Source organism: Epinephelus fuscoguttatus, linkage group LG14 (assembly GCF_011397635.1).
Source record: "Epinephelus fuscoguttatus linkage group LG14, E.fuscoguttatus.final_Chr_v1".
In the NCBI taxonomy this organism is placed as follows: domain Eukaryota; kingdom Metazoa; phylum Chordata; class Actinopteri; order Perciformes; family Serranidae; genus Epinephelus; species Epinephelus fuscoguttatus.
The window spans coordinates 318,947-332,183 of NC_064765.1; the positions used below are offsets into that span (position 1 = coordinate 318,947).

A 13,237-nucleotide genomic window follows, 5' to 3' on the forward strand; every position below is an offset into this window, starting at 1 on the left:
TTTTACTTCTGTCTGAGGGTAGGAGCATTTGACTTTTAATAGCTGTGTTTTGTGTTTATTTTACCGCTGATTTTAAAAGAAAAAATAATCTCCGTGGGTTTGGATGGTTTCCTTTAATAATCTTTGGTGATTTTTGTCCTTTAAAAGTTTATAAAAGAAACATGCAGCTTGTTTTTTAAAAAATGATGATGATCTCTTACAGAAAATATCCAACATTTTTCTTTAAAAAAATTTGGTGAATGTTCTTAAGATTTTTTTTTTTCTTTAAAAGATTGTTTTTTAAGGGCAATATGTGACATGTTGTCTTTTAAACACTTGCTTTTGTTTTTTTTACCTTTAATTTTATTTGCAGATTTTTTAATTTGTTTTATTATTTTTTTTTTTTACCTTAAAAAGTTTTAGTGATGTTCAAAGAAAAATATTTGGAGGTTCAGGGAGGGTCAAAATAAAAACAGCCACCTCCTCCTCTGATAAATAAAGAACAGTCCCTTACTGACAAAAATGTAAAAATACACATCATTAACATTCAGAATGATGTATAATACAGAACTCAGTATTTACCAGTAAAAACACAACGGTTTTGCAAAAGAAAAAAAGCTGAAACAATATAAACAGTTGAAGTAATTTTTAAAAATCTTGTCACTTGATTTTTAAATTGTTTTTTAAATGTGTGAAATGACAGAAGTGAAAAACACCCAGCAGCTGTTTTGCTATGTTTCCTTTATAAATGGCTTTAACAGATAACTATTTATCAAAACAGTTCATAATGACTGAAGTTGAGTTGTAGCAGTGTGTTGAGGTATACTGTGATATAAGAGTTGACAGTTATACTGTGAACATTTTCTTATCTAATAAAGCTGACTGGGTGGAGAAAAGAGAAACTTTACACACACTAACATTAAAAACTGGTTTCAAGTTTTGATTACAGGAATAAAACATTAATTTAACAAAAAAAACCCTGTTTTTATGTCTTTAAGGCTCCTTAAGACAATAATAAGATTAATTCTGTAACACTGTAAAAACACGATATTTTCTGAGATGGTTATCGTACTGTGAAAATCATCATTGTGCCCTACGACCCAAGCATCAAGTCGACTAATGTGCAGATTAATTTATAGATATGAATCCCAAATACCATTGCAGTGTCCGAGCCCAGTGTGATGCCTTCACATGTCTCGTTTGATAAACTGTTAATTGATTTATCATATTAGTTGCTGATTATTTTTACTTTATGTCTATTAATCCGAATAATTAACTTCATCGTTTCAGCTGTAGAAAATGTCCGTCATGATCTCCTCAGAGAGACACGACATCTTTAAATCATTTCTTTTCTCCAACCAACAGTTTAAAACTCAACAATATTCACTTTATAATGATGTTAAACAGAAACTTTAACACTGAACAGATGATCACAAATTGTTTCTGATAAATGTTGAACAATGTTTTGGCTGTTTTAAACTCTGAGTACAACAGGATCAGAAGTTTAACCCCATAAATGATATTAAAGGGCTACTTTACCAATTTTACACATGCAGTTCATCTGCCGCTTTTGATGTGACATAATGATGTCATCAGGTTCAACCTGACATTAAAAACTTAAAACATGAAGTGTTTGTTACAGACTGAGGGTCTGTGGAGTTTTAAACATGTGCGTGTGTGTTTATCAAACAGAGTGTGTGAGGGACCAAACTGTTGCATTATGGGAAATGTAGGCGTGTTTTTGCCAGGATGTGTCATCCTCTGCCACTCCAGATTTATCTGATCTTTTTTATTAACCTCTTCTGTACAGTCGCCTTAAACTTCATGACTAGAACATAATAACTGTCTGTAGAATGTCAGACTGATAAGCTGATGACTGATTTCAGTCTGAATGTTGGAGGGAGCAGACGGCTGCTGTATGAGGCCATAGTCGTGGTGACATTTGGTTCATGTGTGATCTGAAGGAAGGAGCAGTTCTGCAGCAGTTTGAGTTGTGAATGTGTGTCAGAGCTCACAGAGTCCAGGGGGAGCTATATTGGACTCTGACGAGAGCACAGGCATCGTTTTACAAGTGTTACTGTACGACCAGCTCAGAGGGTGGACGTCTCAGCATACACCCATTCATGTGGACGCCCCGGCCCTGCGTCTCTTATCAACCCCACCGTCCTCTGCTCAGCGATAGGCACTGTCAGCCTGCAGTGGGCCACTCCCAGCATGCAACTGCCTGCCCAGAAGCAGCCGCATACCGCTGCCGGCTGTACACAAAACACCCTCAACTAGTTGAGTAGCTGTGTCCCTGGGTCCCTGGGGGCAGGGGAGGGTATTTATTCATTCTGCACTGACAGAAAACCCTTCAGATGCTTCACAGCAGAGCATGAACAGTACATGACTGCACCTCTTTACTCCAGTGGGGAGCAGCCTGCTCGCTGGACGTCTGTCACTCCTGTAGTTTAAACTAAAACTACCATCATGTCACTCTCACTCATTGATCCTGTCTCTGCAGATCAACACAACACTCTGAAAGTCGTCCGAGCCAGCAAACCCAGAGCCAGAAAATCCAGCAAGGTAAATATCCTCTGCTTCTTTGGTTATTGTTATCTTTTTTAAAGCTTCCAACATTTCTCTGCTCAAGAAGTTACAAACATGAAGTGTTGTAACTCTGCAGATTTTAAGTTTATATCCTGATAATGAACCCTTCACACGTCTCCTTTTTGTCTCTGATGTTTAATCTGTATAAAGTGTCGTGTGTTGAAATCAGATTCCAACATTTCTCTGTTAGAGAAGTCACAAACATGAAGTGTTGTAACTCTAGTCTGCACATTTAAAGTTTATATCCCGTCTCCACTTTGTCTCTGATGTTTAATCTGTATAAAGTGACGTGTGTCGAAATCAGCGCTCAGTCCAAACTGACACCATGTTGTAGGTTGTGGTTTGTATTTGAGCGTTGGCGCTCCTCACCTGTAAATAAACCAACATGTTTCTTGGTGTGTTGTGTTTCAGCAGTGGACCTTCTGCCAGGCAGCGACGTGCAGGGTGTGAAATTAACATCTGTCACTAGTCAAATGTTGAAGTTGGCTCTTCTGTTTGCTTTTCAACCAGTTTTTCCACCACAGGTGTTTTAAGTTAGTGTTTGAGAGAGAATTCACAACAAAAAGAAGAGTTTAAAGAACACAGGTGATGATGGAACAGGAAGTGTTTCTGTGTTTCTCTCTGACTCTGGGATTCACTGACTCTGGGACTCACTGACTCTGGGACTCTCTGACTCTGGGATTCACTGACTCTGGGATTCTCTGACTCTGAGACTCACTGACTGGGATTCTCTGACTCTGGGACTCACTGACTCTGAGACTCACTGACTCTGGGACTCTCTGACTCTGGGACTCACTGATTCTGGGACTCTGGGACTCTCTGACTCTGGGACTCTCTGACTCTGGGATTCTCTGACTCTGGGACTCTCTGACTCTGGGACTCTCTGACTCTGGGATTCACTGACTCTGGGACTCACTGACTCTGGGACTCTCTGACTCTGGAACTCACTGACTCTGGGACTCTCTGACTCTGGAACTCACTGACTCTGGGACTCTCTGTTTCTGAGACTCACTGACTCTGGGACTCTCTGACTCTGGGACTCACTGACTCTGGGACTCACTGACTCTGGGACTCTCTGACTCTGGGACTCTCTGACTCTGGAACTCACTGACTCTGGGACTCTCTGACTCTGGGACTCTCTGTTTCTGAGACTCACTGACTCTGGGACTCTCTGACTCTGGGACTCACTGACTCTGGGACTCTCTGACTCTGGAACTCACTGACTCTGGGACTCTCTGACTCTGGAACTCACTGACTCTGGAACTCACTGACTCTGGGACTCTCTGACTCTGGAACTCACTGACTCTGGGACTCACTGACTCTGGGACTCTCTGACTCTGGGACTCTCTGACTCTGGGACTCTCTGACTCTGGAACTCTCTGACTCTGGGACTCTCTGACTCTGGGACTCTCTGACTCTGAGACTCTCTGACTCTGGGACTCACTGACTCTGAGACTCTCTGACTCTGGGACTCACTGACTCTGGGACTCACTGACTCTGGGACTCTCTGACTCTGAGACTCACTGACTCTGATACTCACTGACTCTGGGACTCTCTGACTCTGGGACTCTCTGACTCTGAGTCTCACTGACTTTGGGATTCTCTGACTCTGGGACTCACTGACTCTGAGACTCTCTGACTCTGGGACTCACTGACTCTGGGATTCTCTGACTCTGAGACTCACTGACTGGGATTCTCTGACTCTGGGACTCTCTGACTCTGGGACTCACTGACTCTGGGACTCTCTGACTCTGGGACTCACTGATTCTGGGACTCTGGGACTCACTGATTCTGGGACTCTCTGACTCTGGGACTCTCTGACTCTGGGATTCACTGACTCTGGGACTCACTGACTCTGGGACTCTCTGACTCTGGAACTCACTGACTCTGGGACTCTCTGACTCTGGAACTCACTGACTCTGGGACTCTCTGTTTCTGAGACTCACTGACTCTGGGACTCTCTGACTCTGGGACTCACTGACTCTGGGACTCACAGACTCTGGGACTCTCTGACTCTGGGACTCTCTGACTCTGGAACTCACTGACTCTGGGACTCTCTGTTTCTGAGACTCACTGACTCTGGGACTCTCTGACTCTGGGACTCACTGACTCTGGGACTCTCTGACTCTGGAACTCACTGACTCTGGGACTCTCTGACTCTGGAACTCACTGACTCTGGAACTCACTGACTCTGGGACTCTCTGACTCTGGAACTCACTGACTCTGGGACTCACTGACTCTGGGACTCTCTGACTCTGGGACTCTCTGACTCTGGAACTCTCTGACTCTGGGACTCTCTGTTTCTGAGACTCTCTGACTCTGGGACTCACTGACTCTGAGACTCTCTGACTCTGAGACTCACTGACTCTGGGACTCACTGACTCTGGGACTCTCTGACTCTGAGACTCACTGACTCTGAGACTCACTGACTCTGGGACTCTCTGACTCTGGGACTCTCTGACTCTGAGTCTCACTGACTTTGGGATTCTCTGACTCTGGGACTCACTGACTCTGAGACTCACTGACTCTGGGACTCACTGACTCTGGGACTCTCTGACTCTGGGACTCACTGACTCTGGGACTCACTGACTCTGGGACTCTCTGACTCTGGAACTCACTGACTCTGGGACTCTCTGACTCTGGAACTCACTGACTCTGGGACTCTCTGTTTCTGAGACTCACTGACTCTGGGACTCTCTGACTCTGGGACTCACTGACTCTGGGACTCACAGACTCTGGGACTCTCTGACTCTGGGACTCTCTGACTCTGGAACTCACTGACTCTGGGACTCTCTGACTCTGGGACTCTCTGTTTCTGAGACTCACTGACTCTGGGACTCTCTGACTCTGGGACTCACTGACTCTGGGACTCTCTGACTCTGGAACTCACTGACTCTGGGACTCTCTGACTCTGGAACTCACTGACTCTGGAACTCACTGACTCTGGGACTCTCTGACTCTGGAACTCACTGACTCTGGGACTCACTGACTCTGGGACTCTCTGACTCTGGGACTCTCTGACTCTGGAACTCTCTGACTCTGGGACTCTCTGTTTCTGAGACTCTCTGACTCTGGGACTCACTGACTCTGAGACTCTCTGACTCTGAGACTCACTGACTCTGGGACTCACTGACTCTGGGACTCTCTGACTCTGAGACTCACTGACTCTGAGACTCACTGACTCTGGGACTCTCTGACTCTGGGACTCTCTGACTCTGAGTCTCACTGACTTTGGGATTCTCTGACTCTGGGACTCACTGACTCTGAGACTCACTGACTCTGGGACTCACTGACTCTGGGACTCTCTGACTCTGGGACTCACTGACTCTGGGACTCACTGACTCTGAGACTCTCTGACTCTGGGACTCACTGACTCTGGGACTCTCTGACTCTGGGACTCACTGACTCTGGGATTCTCTGACTCTGAGACTCACTGACTGGGATTCTCTGACTATGGGACTCACTGACTCTGGGACTCTCTGACTCTGGGACTCTCTGACTCTGGGACTCACTGACTCTGGGATTCTCTGACTCTGGGACTCACTGATTCTGGGACTCTCTGACTCTGGGACTCTCTGACTCTGGGACTCTCTGACTCTGGGATTCACTGACTCTGGGACTCTCTGACTCTGGGACTCACTGACTCTGGGACTCTCTGACTCTGAGACTCTCTGACTCTGGGACTCTCTGACTCTGGGATTCACTGACTCTGGGACTCTCTGACTCTGGGACTCTCTGACTCTGGGACTCTCTGACTCTGGGATTCACTGACTCTGGGACTCTCTGACTCTGGGACTCACTGACTCTGGGACTCTCTGACTCTGAGACTCTCTGACTCTGGGATTCTCTGACTCTGGGACTCTCTGACTCTGGGACTCTCTGTCTCTGGTCTGTTGGAGTTTTGCTTGAATCGTAAGCTACAGATCCAGAATGTGACCTGTTGACAGTTTTTATGTTTGGAGTCACGTGCCAAAGGCGACGTTTACACTGAAGCTGTACTTAAGTCACACTGTTAGGACCAGCTGATGTGTTATTAACCATTATCACTGTGTTAACATGGATATTCTGTCAGGTTAGAGGTGCTGTGAGGAGGTTATGGCCTCTGTAGGTCTCTGAAGGGTGTGTCCTCCTTCACTCAGTTTGACTCCACAGCTGGTGGAAAACATTCAGCAGTGTGTCAGTAAAGACGGTGAAGAAGAAGAAAACTACAGTAAACATGGACATAAACACTGAGAAATTTCGAATATTAAAAAACAAACAAACAAAACAGGTTTTCAGATGTTTGAAGAAGGAAATGTGTTCATGTGTTCATGTGTCAGAGATAAAGACGTGTTGGTGAGATCCTCTGAATGTAAACTCCACAGAGCACCTTTACTTCAGCACCTGGTTTTAAAGGGACAGTTCACCCCTAAATCAAAACTCATATTCTTCCTCTTCCCTGTTACACTGTTCATCAGTCAGACATGTTCAGGTGAGCTGCAGAGTGTAGGAGGTTTCAGCTTCTCTCCAGTATAATGGAGTCAGTCTGTTTCCATGACAACAGAGAAAACAGATTTATATAAATCCCTGTAAACATGTCAGTGTGAGTGAAATGTTCCTGCAGTGAATGTGTCACAGTGGGACTAACACACCCAGATCATGTGACTCCTGCATGTATACAGTCAATCAGACCCAAACTGTCCGAGGTGCTCTGAGCATGCTCCACAGTTTCCGCCCCGGGCTTTGACCCGGAAGTCCAATAGCATTAAATGTGTAAGAGAAGAAGAAGCCGATAACAACATGGAGAAATCTACATCCAGAGCCGTGACTTTTTGGACGCACCAAATGTACAGAGCTGTAAAGTTGTCCACCATGGTAGCAGTTAGCTGCTAGCTAACCGTAGCTAACTTGTTTGTCCATTGTTTGGTCTGTGACGTAATAGGTCAACAGGAAAAAGGTCCAATACTAACAAGCTGAAAGGGGGCATATCTCCACCTATCGTAGAGGAGTCGCACATACTTGGCTCAATAAATGGATTCCCCTCCCGTGCTTGTATACTGGGACAAGGACAGTAGGCCAGTTAGATGTCCTCATCCAGCTGGAACTGTAGCTCCACTGCACTGTTTCCATGGAAACATACTGAGTGAGTCGCCGTCAGCGTTGAAGCAGGTACTTCAGCTGTAAGACTTAATGAATGGATAAATATGTATGTTTTATGATAATGTGTTAAAGTCTTTGTCTGAATATATTTTTGAAGAACATTCACAAATCAAAACACAGATGCCCTCACACTCGCCTCTTTTTGACCTCATTGATGTGTATTAAGAAATAAAGGGTTGTCAACAACACCGACATATAAATTTATTACAAAATGAATAGTTAAAGTTGTGCCCAGGGGCTCAGTGGACAGAGGGGCATCCCACATACAAAGACAGTGTCCGTGTGTTTGATTGCAGCCTTCAGCCCTCTGCTGCATGTCATGTCCTCTCTCTGCCCCCCTATGACACTTCAGTCTGTCCTGTCCAATAAAAACAAAGGATAAACAAAAACAGTGTGAAATAAATCAGTAGATAAATAACAGGTGTGTTTCAGCCTCCTGAGGCAAACACTCTGAGCTGCTGTACTTGTGTCTGTCCTGTCCATCAGAGCTCAGTGTCACCAGTGTTCACTCATGCATTCAGAACAGCTGGGTTTTCTTTAGTTCCCAGTTTAGTTCCCTTAAAGCATGTGTCCTCAAAGGGTCGGTCCAGCTGTGTAACAGCCATGATACCCTGAAGGAATGGTCCTGTGTGGTTGATATGAGGAGTGCAGTCCGAGAGCAGCTGTAACCTGGTCTGTGTTCAACCTTGATCTCATATCAGCCTGTCCAAATTTACAACAGTCACACAGGTGGAAACTGCTCGCTCTTTTTATCAGTGTTGTTTGTTCACAGACGGAGCACTGACCTCCTTTTCCTCCACGCTGGTTTCTACCAGGACTCAGACTCCACCTGACCCTCACACACTGGGGGGGGGGGGGACCCAGGATCTGTGTGTTAACATGTGTCTTTGTCCACTCTGTTACAGTCCAGTGACTTCAGTGACATCACAAACTGGCCCACACCTGGGGAACTGGCCAAAGAGGTACTGTGTGTCTGTGTGTGTGTCTGTGTGTGTGTCTGTGTGTGTGTGTGTGTGTCTGTGTGTCTCTGTGTCTGTGTGTCTGTGTGTCTGTATGTGTGTGTGTCTGTGTGTGTCTGTGTGTGTCTCTGTGTGTGTGTGTGTGTGTCTGTGTGTGTCTGTGTGTGTGTCTGTGTGTCTCTGTCTGTGTGTCTCTGTGTCTGTGTGTCTGTGTCTCTGTGTTTCTGTGTCTGTGTGTGTGTGTGTCTCTGTGTGTGTGTGTGTGTCTGTGTGTCTCTGTGTCTGTGTGTGTGTGTGTGTGTGTCTGTGTGTGTCTGTGTGTGTGTGTGTGTGTCTGTGTGTGTCTGTGTGTGTGTGTGTGTGTGTGTGTGTGTGTGTGTGTGTGTGTGTGTGTGTGTGTGTGTGTGTGTGTGTGTGTGTGTGTGTGTGTGTCTCTGTGTCTGTGTATGTGTGTGTGTCTGTGTCTGTGTGTGTGTGTGTGTGTGTGTGTCTGTTTGTGTGTGTGTGTGTGTGTGTCTCTGTGTGTGTGTGTGTCTGTGTGTCTCTGTGTCTGTGTGTGTGTCTGTGTGTGTGTGTGTGTCTGTGTGTGTGTGTCTGTGTGTGTCTGTGTGTGTGTGTGTGTGTGTGTGTGTGTGTGTGTGTGTGTGTGTGTGTGTGTGTGTGTGTGTGTGTGTGTGTGTGTGTGTGTGTGTGTGTGTGTGTGTGTGTGTGTGTGTCTGTGTGTGTGTGTGTGTCTGTTTGTGTGTGTGTGTGTGTGTGTGTGTGTGTGTGTGTTGCTGAGGCGTGATCTCTGCTCACCAGGTGGAGCACTAAAACACGTGTTCTCTGAGGCTCAGTTCACTTCATCATACAGCACATCCAGATTAATTATAGTGTGTTTAGTGGAGTGTAACGTGTCTGTGTGTGTTTCCATCAGAGAGTCTGAAGATTATTTTCTTTTCTTTGAGTCAGTGCGACACATATTCAGCTCTGTGTTTAAAGAACAACAACCGTGACAAAATGTCTCTGATGTCTTTGTGTCGTTTTGCCTCAGAGTGAGTTAAAAAACCATCGACTGTAGGTCAGGCTGACTGTCGGAGCAAAAACATCTGCACAGTACAGAGCCGTCAGAGCAACAAATTAAATAATTTCTGTGAGTAGATGAGGAGTTAAGTATGAGACAGTCTGTTCTGTAGGTGTGTTAACAGTGACAGTGACACACCTCAGTCTGTAGCTCTTTAATCTGTGTATGAAGACAAAAGTTTCAGCAGATTGATAAAGAGAATGTGAAAGAATAAAAAAAGCCTTGTGAGGTTTCACCAGTGTGATTTAAATCTTCCAGCAACAACAAAATGTCCTGAACAACAACGGGAAGAAGCCGCCGTCGTCACGCAGAGAGAAGGAGAAGAGGAGGGATCGAACGGAGAGGAAGTCCGAGAGCAGCCATGATGGCGGTGAGAGCAAAGAGAACCAGGAGGCTCAGCTGGAGCCGCTGGGAGAGCTGCCCAAAGACGGAGAGTCCAAGACGGGTCAGGACGCCAAGAGCGGCGGGCTGAAGAAGAGGGGAGGTGAGGGTGAGGACATGTTTTATGTTATCGTCTCTGTCTGACTGAAGCATGTTGATCAGCGTCCTGTAAACCAATCAGCTGATTATTGATCAGATTAAAACTGGTTTCTTCTCTGACCTGCGAAATGATTCATCTCCACAACATCAACCTTAACGACTCGTCTCTGACATAACGAGTCTTCACGTGTACCTGGAGGTGAATGTGTTCGCCGAGTGCTGCAGACAGGAAGCATGTCTGTCAATAACCGTATTGATCAGGGACCGCTCAGATTGATGCATGTTCTGCTCTCATGATGTCATATGTTGCTCTTCATCTCATGTTTGCTGCCACCTCGTCGTCCAATAAGACACACACACCACGTCAACGTGTCCCTGCCGTCCAATAAGACACACACACCACGTCAACGTGTCCCTGCCGTCCAATAAGACACACACACCACGTCAACGTGTCCCTGCCGTCCAATAAGACACACACCACGTCAACGTGTCCCTGCCGTCCAATAAGACACACACACCACGTCAACGTGTCCCTGCCGTCCAATAAGACACACACACCACGTCAACGTGTCCCTGCCGTCCAATAAGACACACACCACGTCATCATGTCCCTTCTGTCCAATAAGACACACACCACGTCATCATGTCCCTTCTGTCCAATAAGACACACACACCACGTCATCATGTCCCTGCCGTCCAATAAGACACACACACCACGTCATCATGTCCCTGCCGTCCAATAAGACACACACCACGTCATCATGTCCCTGCCGTCCAATAAGACACACACACCACGTCATCATGTCCCTGCCGTCCAATAAGACACACACACCACGTCAACGTGTCCCTGCCGTCCAATAAGACACACACCACGTCAACGTGTCCCTGCCGTCCAATAAGACACACACACCACGTCATCGTGTCGCTGCCGTCCAATAAGACACACACACCACGTCATCGTGTCCCTTCCGTCCAATAAGACACACACACCACGTCATCATGTCCCTGCCGTCCAATAAGACACACACACCACGTCATCATGTCCCTGCCGTCCAATAAGACACACACACCACGTCAACGTGTCCCTGCCGTCCAATAAGACACACACACCACGTCATCGTGTCCCTGCCGTCCAATAAGACACACACACCACGTCATCATGTCCCTGCCGTCCAATAAGACACACACCACGTCATCATGTCCCTGCCGTCCAATAAGACACACACACCACGTCATCATGTCCCTGCCGTCCAATAAGACACACACACCACGTCAACGTGTCCCTTCCGTCCAATAAGACACACACCACGTCATCGTGTCCCTTCCGTCCAATAAGACACACACACCACGTCATCGTGTCCCTTCCGTCCAATAAGACACACACACCACGTCATCGTGTCCCTGCCGTCCAATAAGACACACACACCACGTCAACGTGTCCCTGCCGTCCAATAAGACACACACACCACGTCATCATGTCCCTGCCGTCCAATAAGACACACACACCACGTCAACGTGTCCCTGCCGTCCAATAAGACACACACCACGCCATCGTGTCCTGCCGCCCAATAAGACACACACCACGCCATCGTGGTCCCTGCCGCCCAATAAGACATACACCACGTCAACGCGTCCCTGCCGCCCAATAAGACACACACACCACGCCAACGTGTCCTGCCGGCCCAATAAGACACACACCACGCCATCGCGGTCCTGCCGCCCAATAAGACACACATACCACGCCAACGCGTCTCGTTGGACATGGTTCAGTTCTGGGACCAGCTGAACCTTTTTGGTACATCTTTAATAACGACAGAATAACTGTAGTTGTCAAGAGTCAGAAGTGAAGTGAGGCTCTGAGACAGACTGGAGCAGAGTCTCTGTCCAATCAGCAGCACTCTGTAGAGAATGGAGCCTTTTCATTGGCCATCGTCCTCATGTTTACACACGTATCGTTGAAAAACAAATGCAGACATGAACCCTCACTGAGACGTGAGGACAGTCACACAGATTAAAACCAGAGCGTGTCAGTTGTCCCCTTCGGTGGCCTCGTCGCAGCCAGAACCCAGATGTGCTCAATTCTGACACAGATTGATTTAACGTGAGTCCGTCCTCAGTCGTACCGACCGTAGACTGTTTAAAATAATGAAATCAGCTACAGTGATGTCACACAGTGGTTTTTGGCACTTTGGTCGTCGCCATCTTGTTTTGTTTGACAATCACTGACAGGGTTAAAGGAATATTTCACCTCCTAAATGATCATCTGTACATCAGTCACTCACCTCGTGATGGTTCAATTAGTGTATCCGACTCAGAATGATGTCAGATGAATCAGATTCAGCATTTTCCAGGCCTGGAAAAGTCCTGGAATTTTGTGGAATGTAATGAAATAAATAGTGTCAGTAATCTTAAATGTAGTGAAACATGACATTAGATTAATTTCCTGGAGCTGTTAATGTACGACAGCGTTTTGTTTCCCATCACGTGTGTTTCTTCAGCGTCTCCCTGCGTTCGTCTCTCTTCACGTGTGCCGGCGCTCTTAAATGATGTTTTAATAGTTTGAATCTGATGTGTTTGAAGAACGGCAAGCACAGAAACACAAAGACTTTGGGTCCTTGAAAAGTCCTGTGTGAGGGAACCCTGTAAAGTATTATTTAACAAAGCCTGCAGGTATGGAGGAGGTGAAAGGGTTAAACTGGATCATTATGTCACAGACTCACACTGATGATGTCATTTGATCCAAACTGGATCTCCAGCGGGTTCTTTTGTTTGTTTGTTTTGGATCAAACCTCTTCACGCTGTGTTTTCGGTTTGCAATCATCGCCAGGTAACAAACGTAAGTGGGTTTCTTTGCCGCTGGAGGAGGCGTCCACGGATGACGGCGACAAGACGCCCGGCGGGGGTACGGCACGCTCAGACGCAGAGCCCACCAGCGACTCACCCGACCCCGTGTCGCCCAATCATACACTCCATAGTAACAGGGCGCATGATAGCAGCAGGAGTAAGTGTTGTGTTCACGCCTTCAGTC

General features: G+C 46.6%; 1 protein-coding gene across 1 annotated transcript in view; it reads left to right on the plus strand.

Moving 5' to 3' along the window:
• larp1b (La ribonucleoprotein 1B) overlaps positions 1-13,237 on the plus strand; it is a 53,480-nt gene that overhangs the window by 2,084 nt on the left and 38,159 nt on the right. The window contains exons 2-5 of the mRNA XM_049595801.1: positions 2,483-2,544; positions 8,613-8,669; positions 9,988-10,219; positions 13,037-13,210. Coding sequence (XP_049451758.1) covers positions 2,483-2,544; positions 8,613-8,669; positions 9,988-10,219; positions 13,037-13,210 — 525 coding nt within the window. The remainder of the gene's footprint in view (positions 1-2,482; positions 2,545-8,612; positions 8,670-9,987; positions 10,220-13,036; positions 13,211-13,237) is intronic.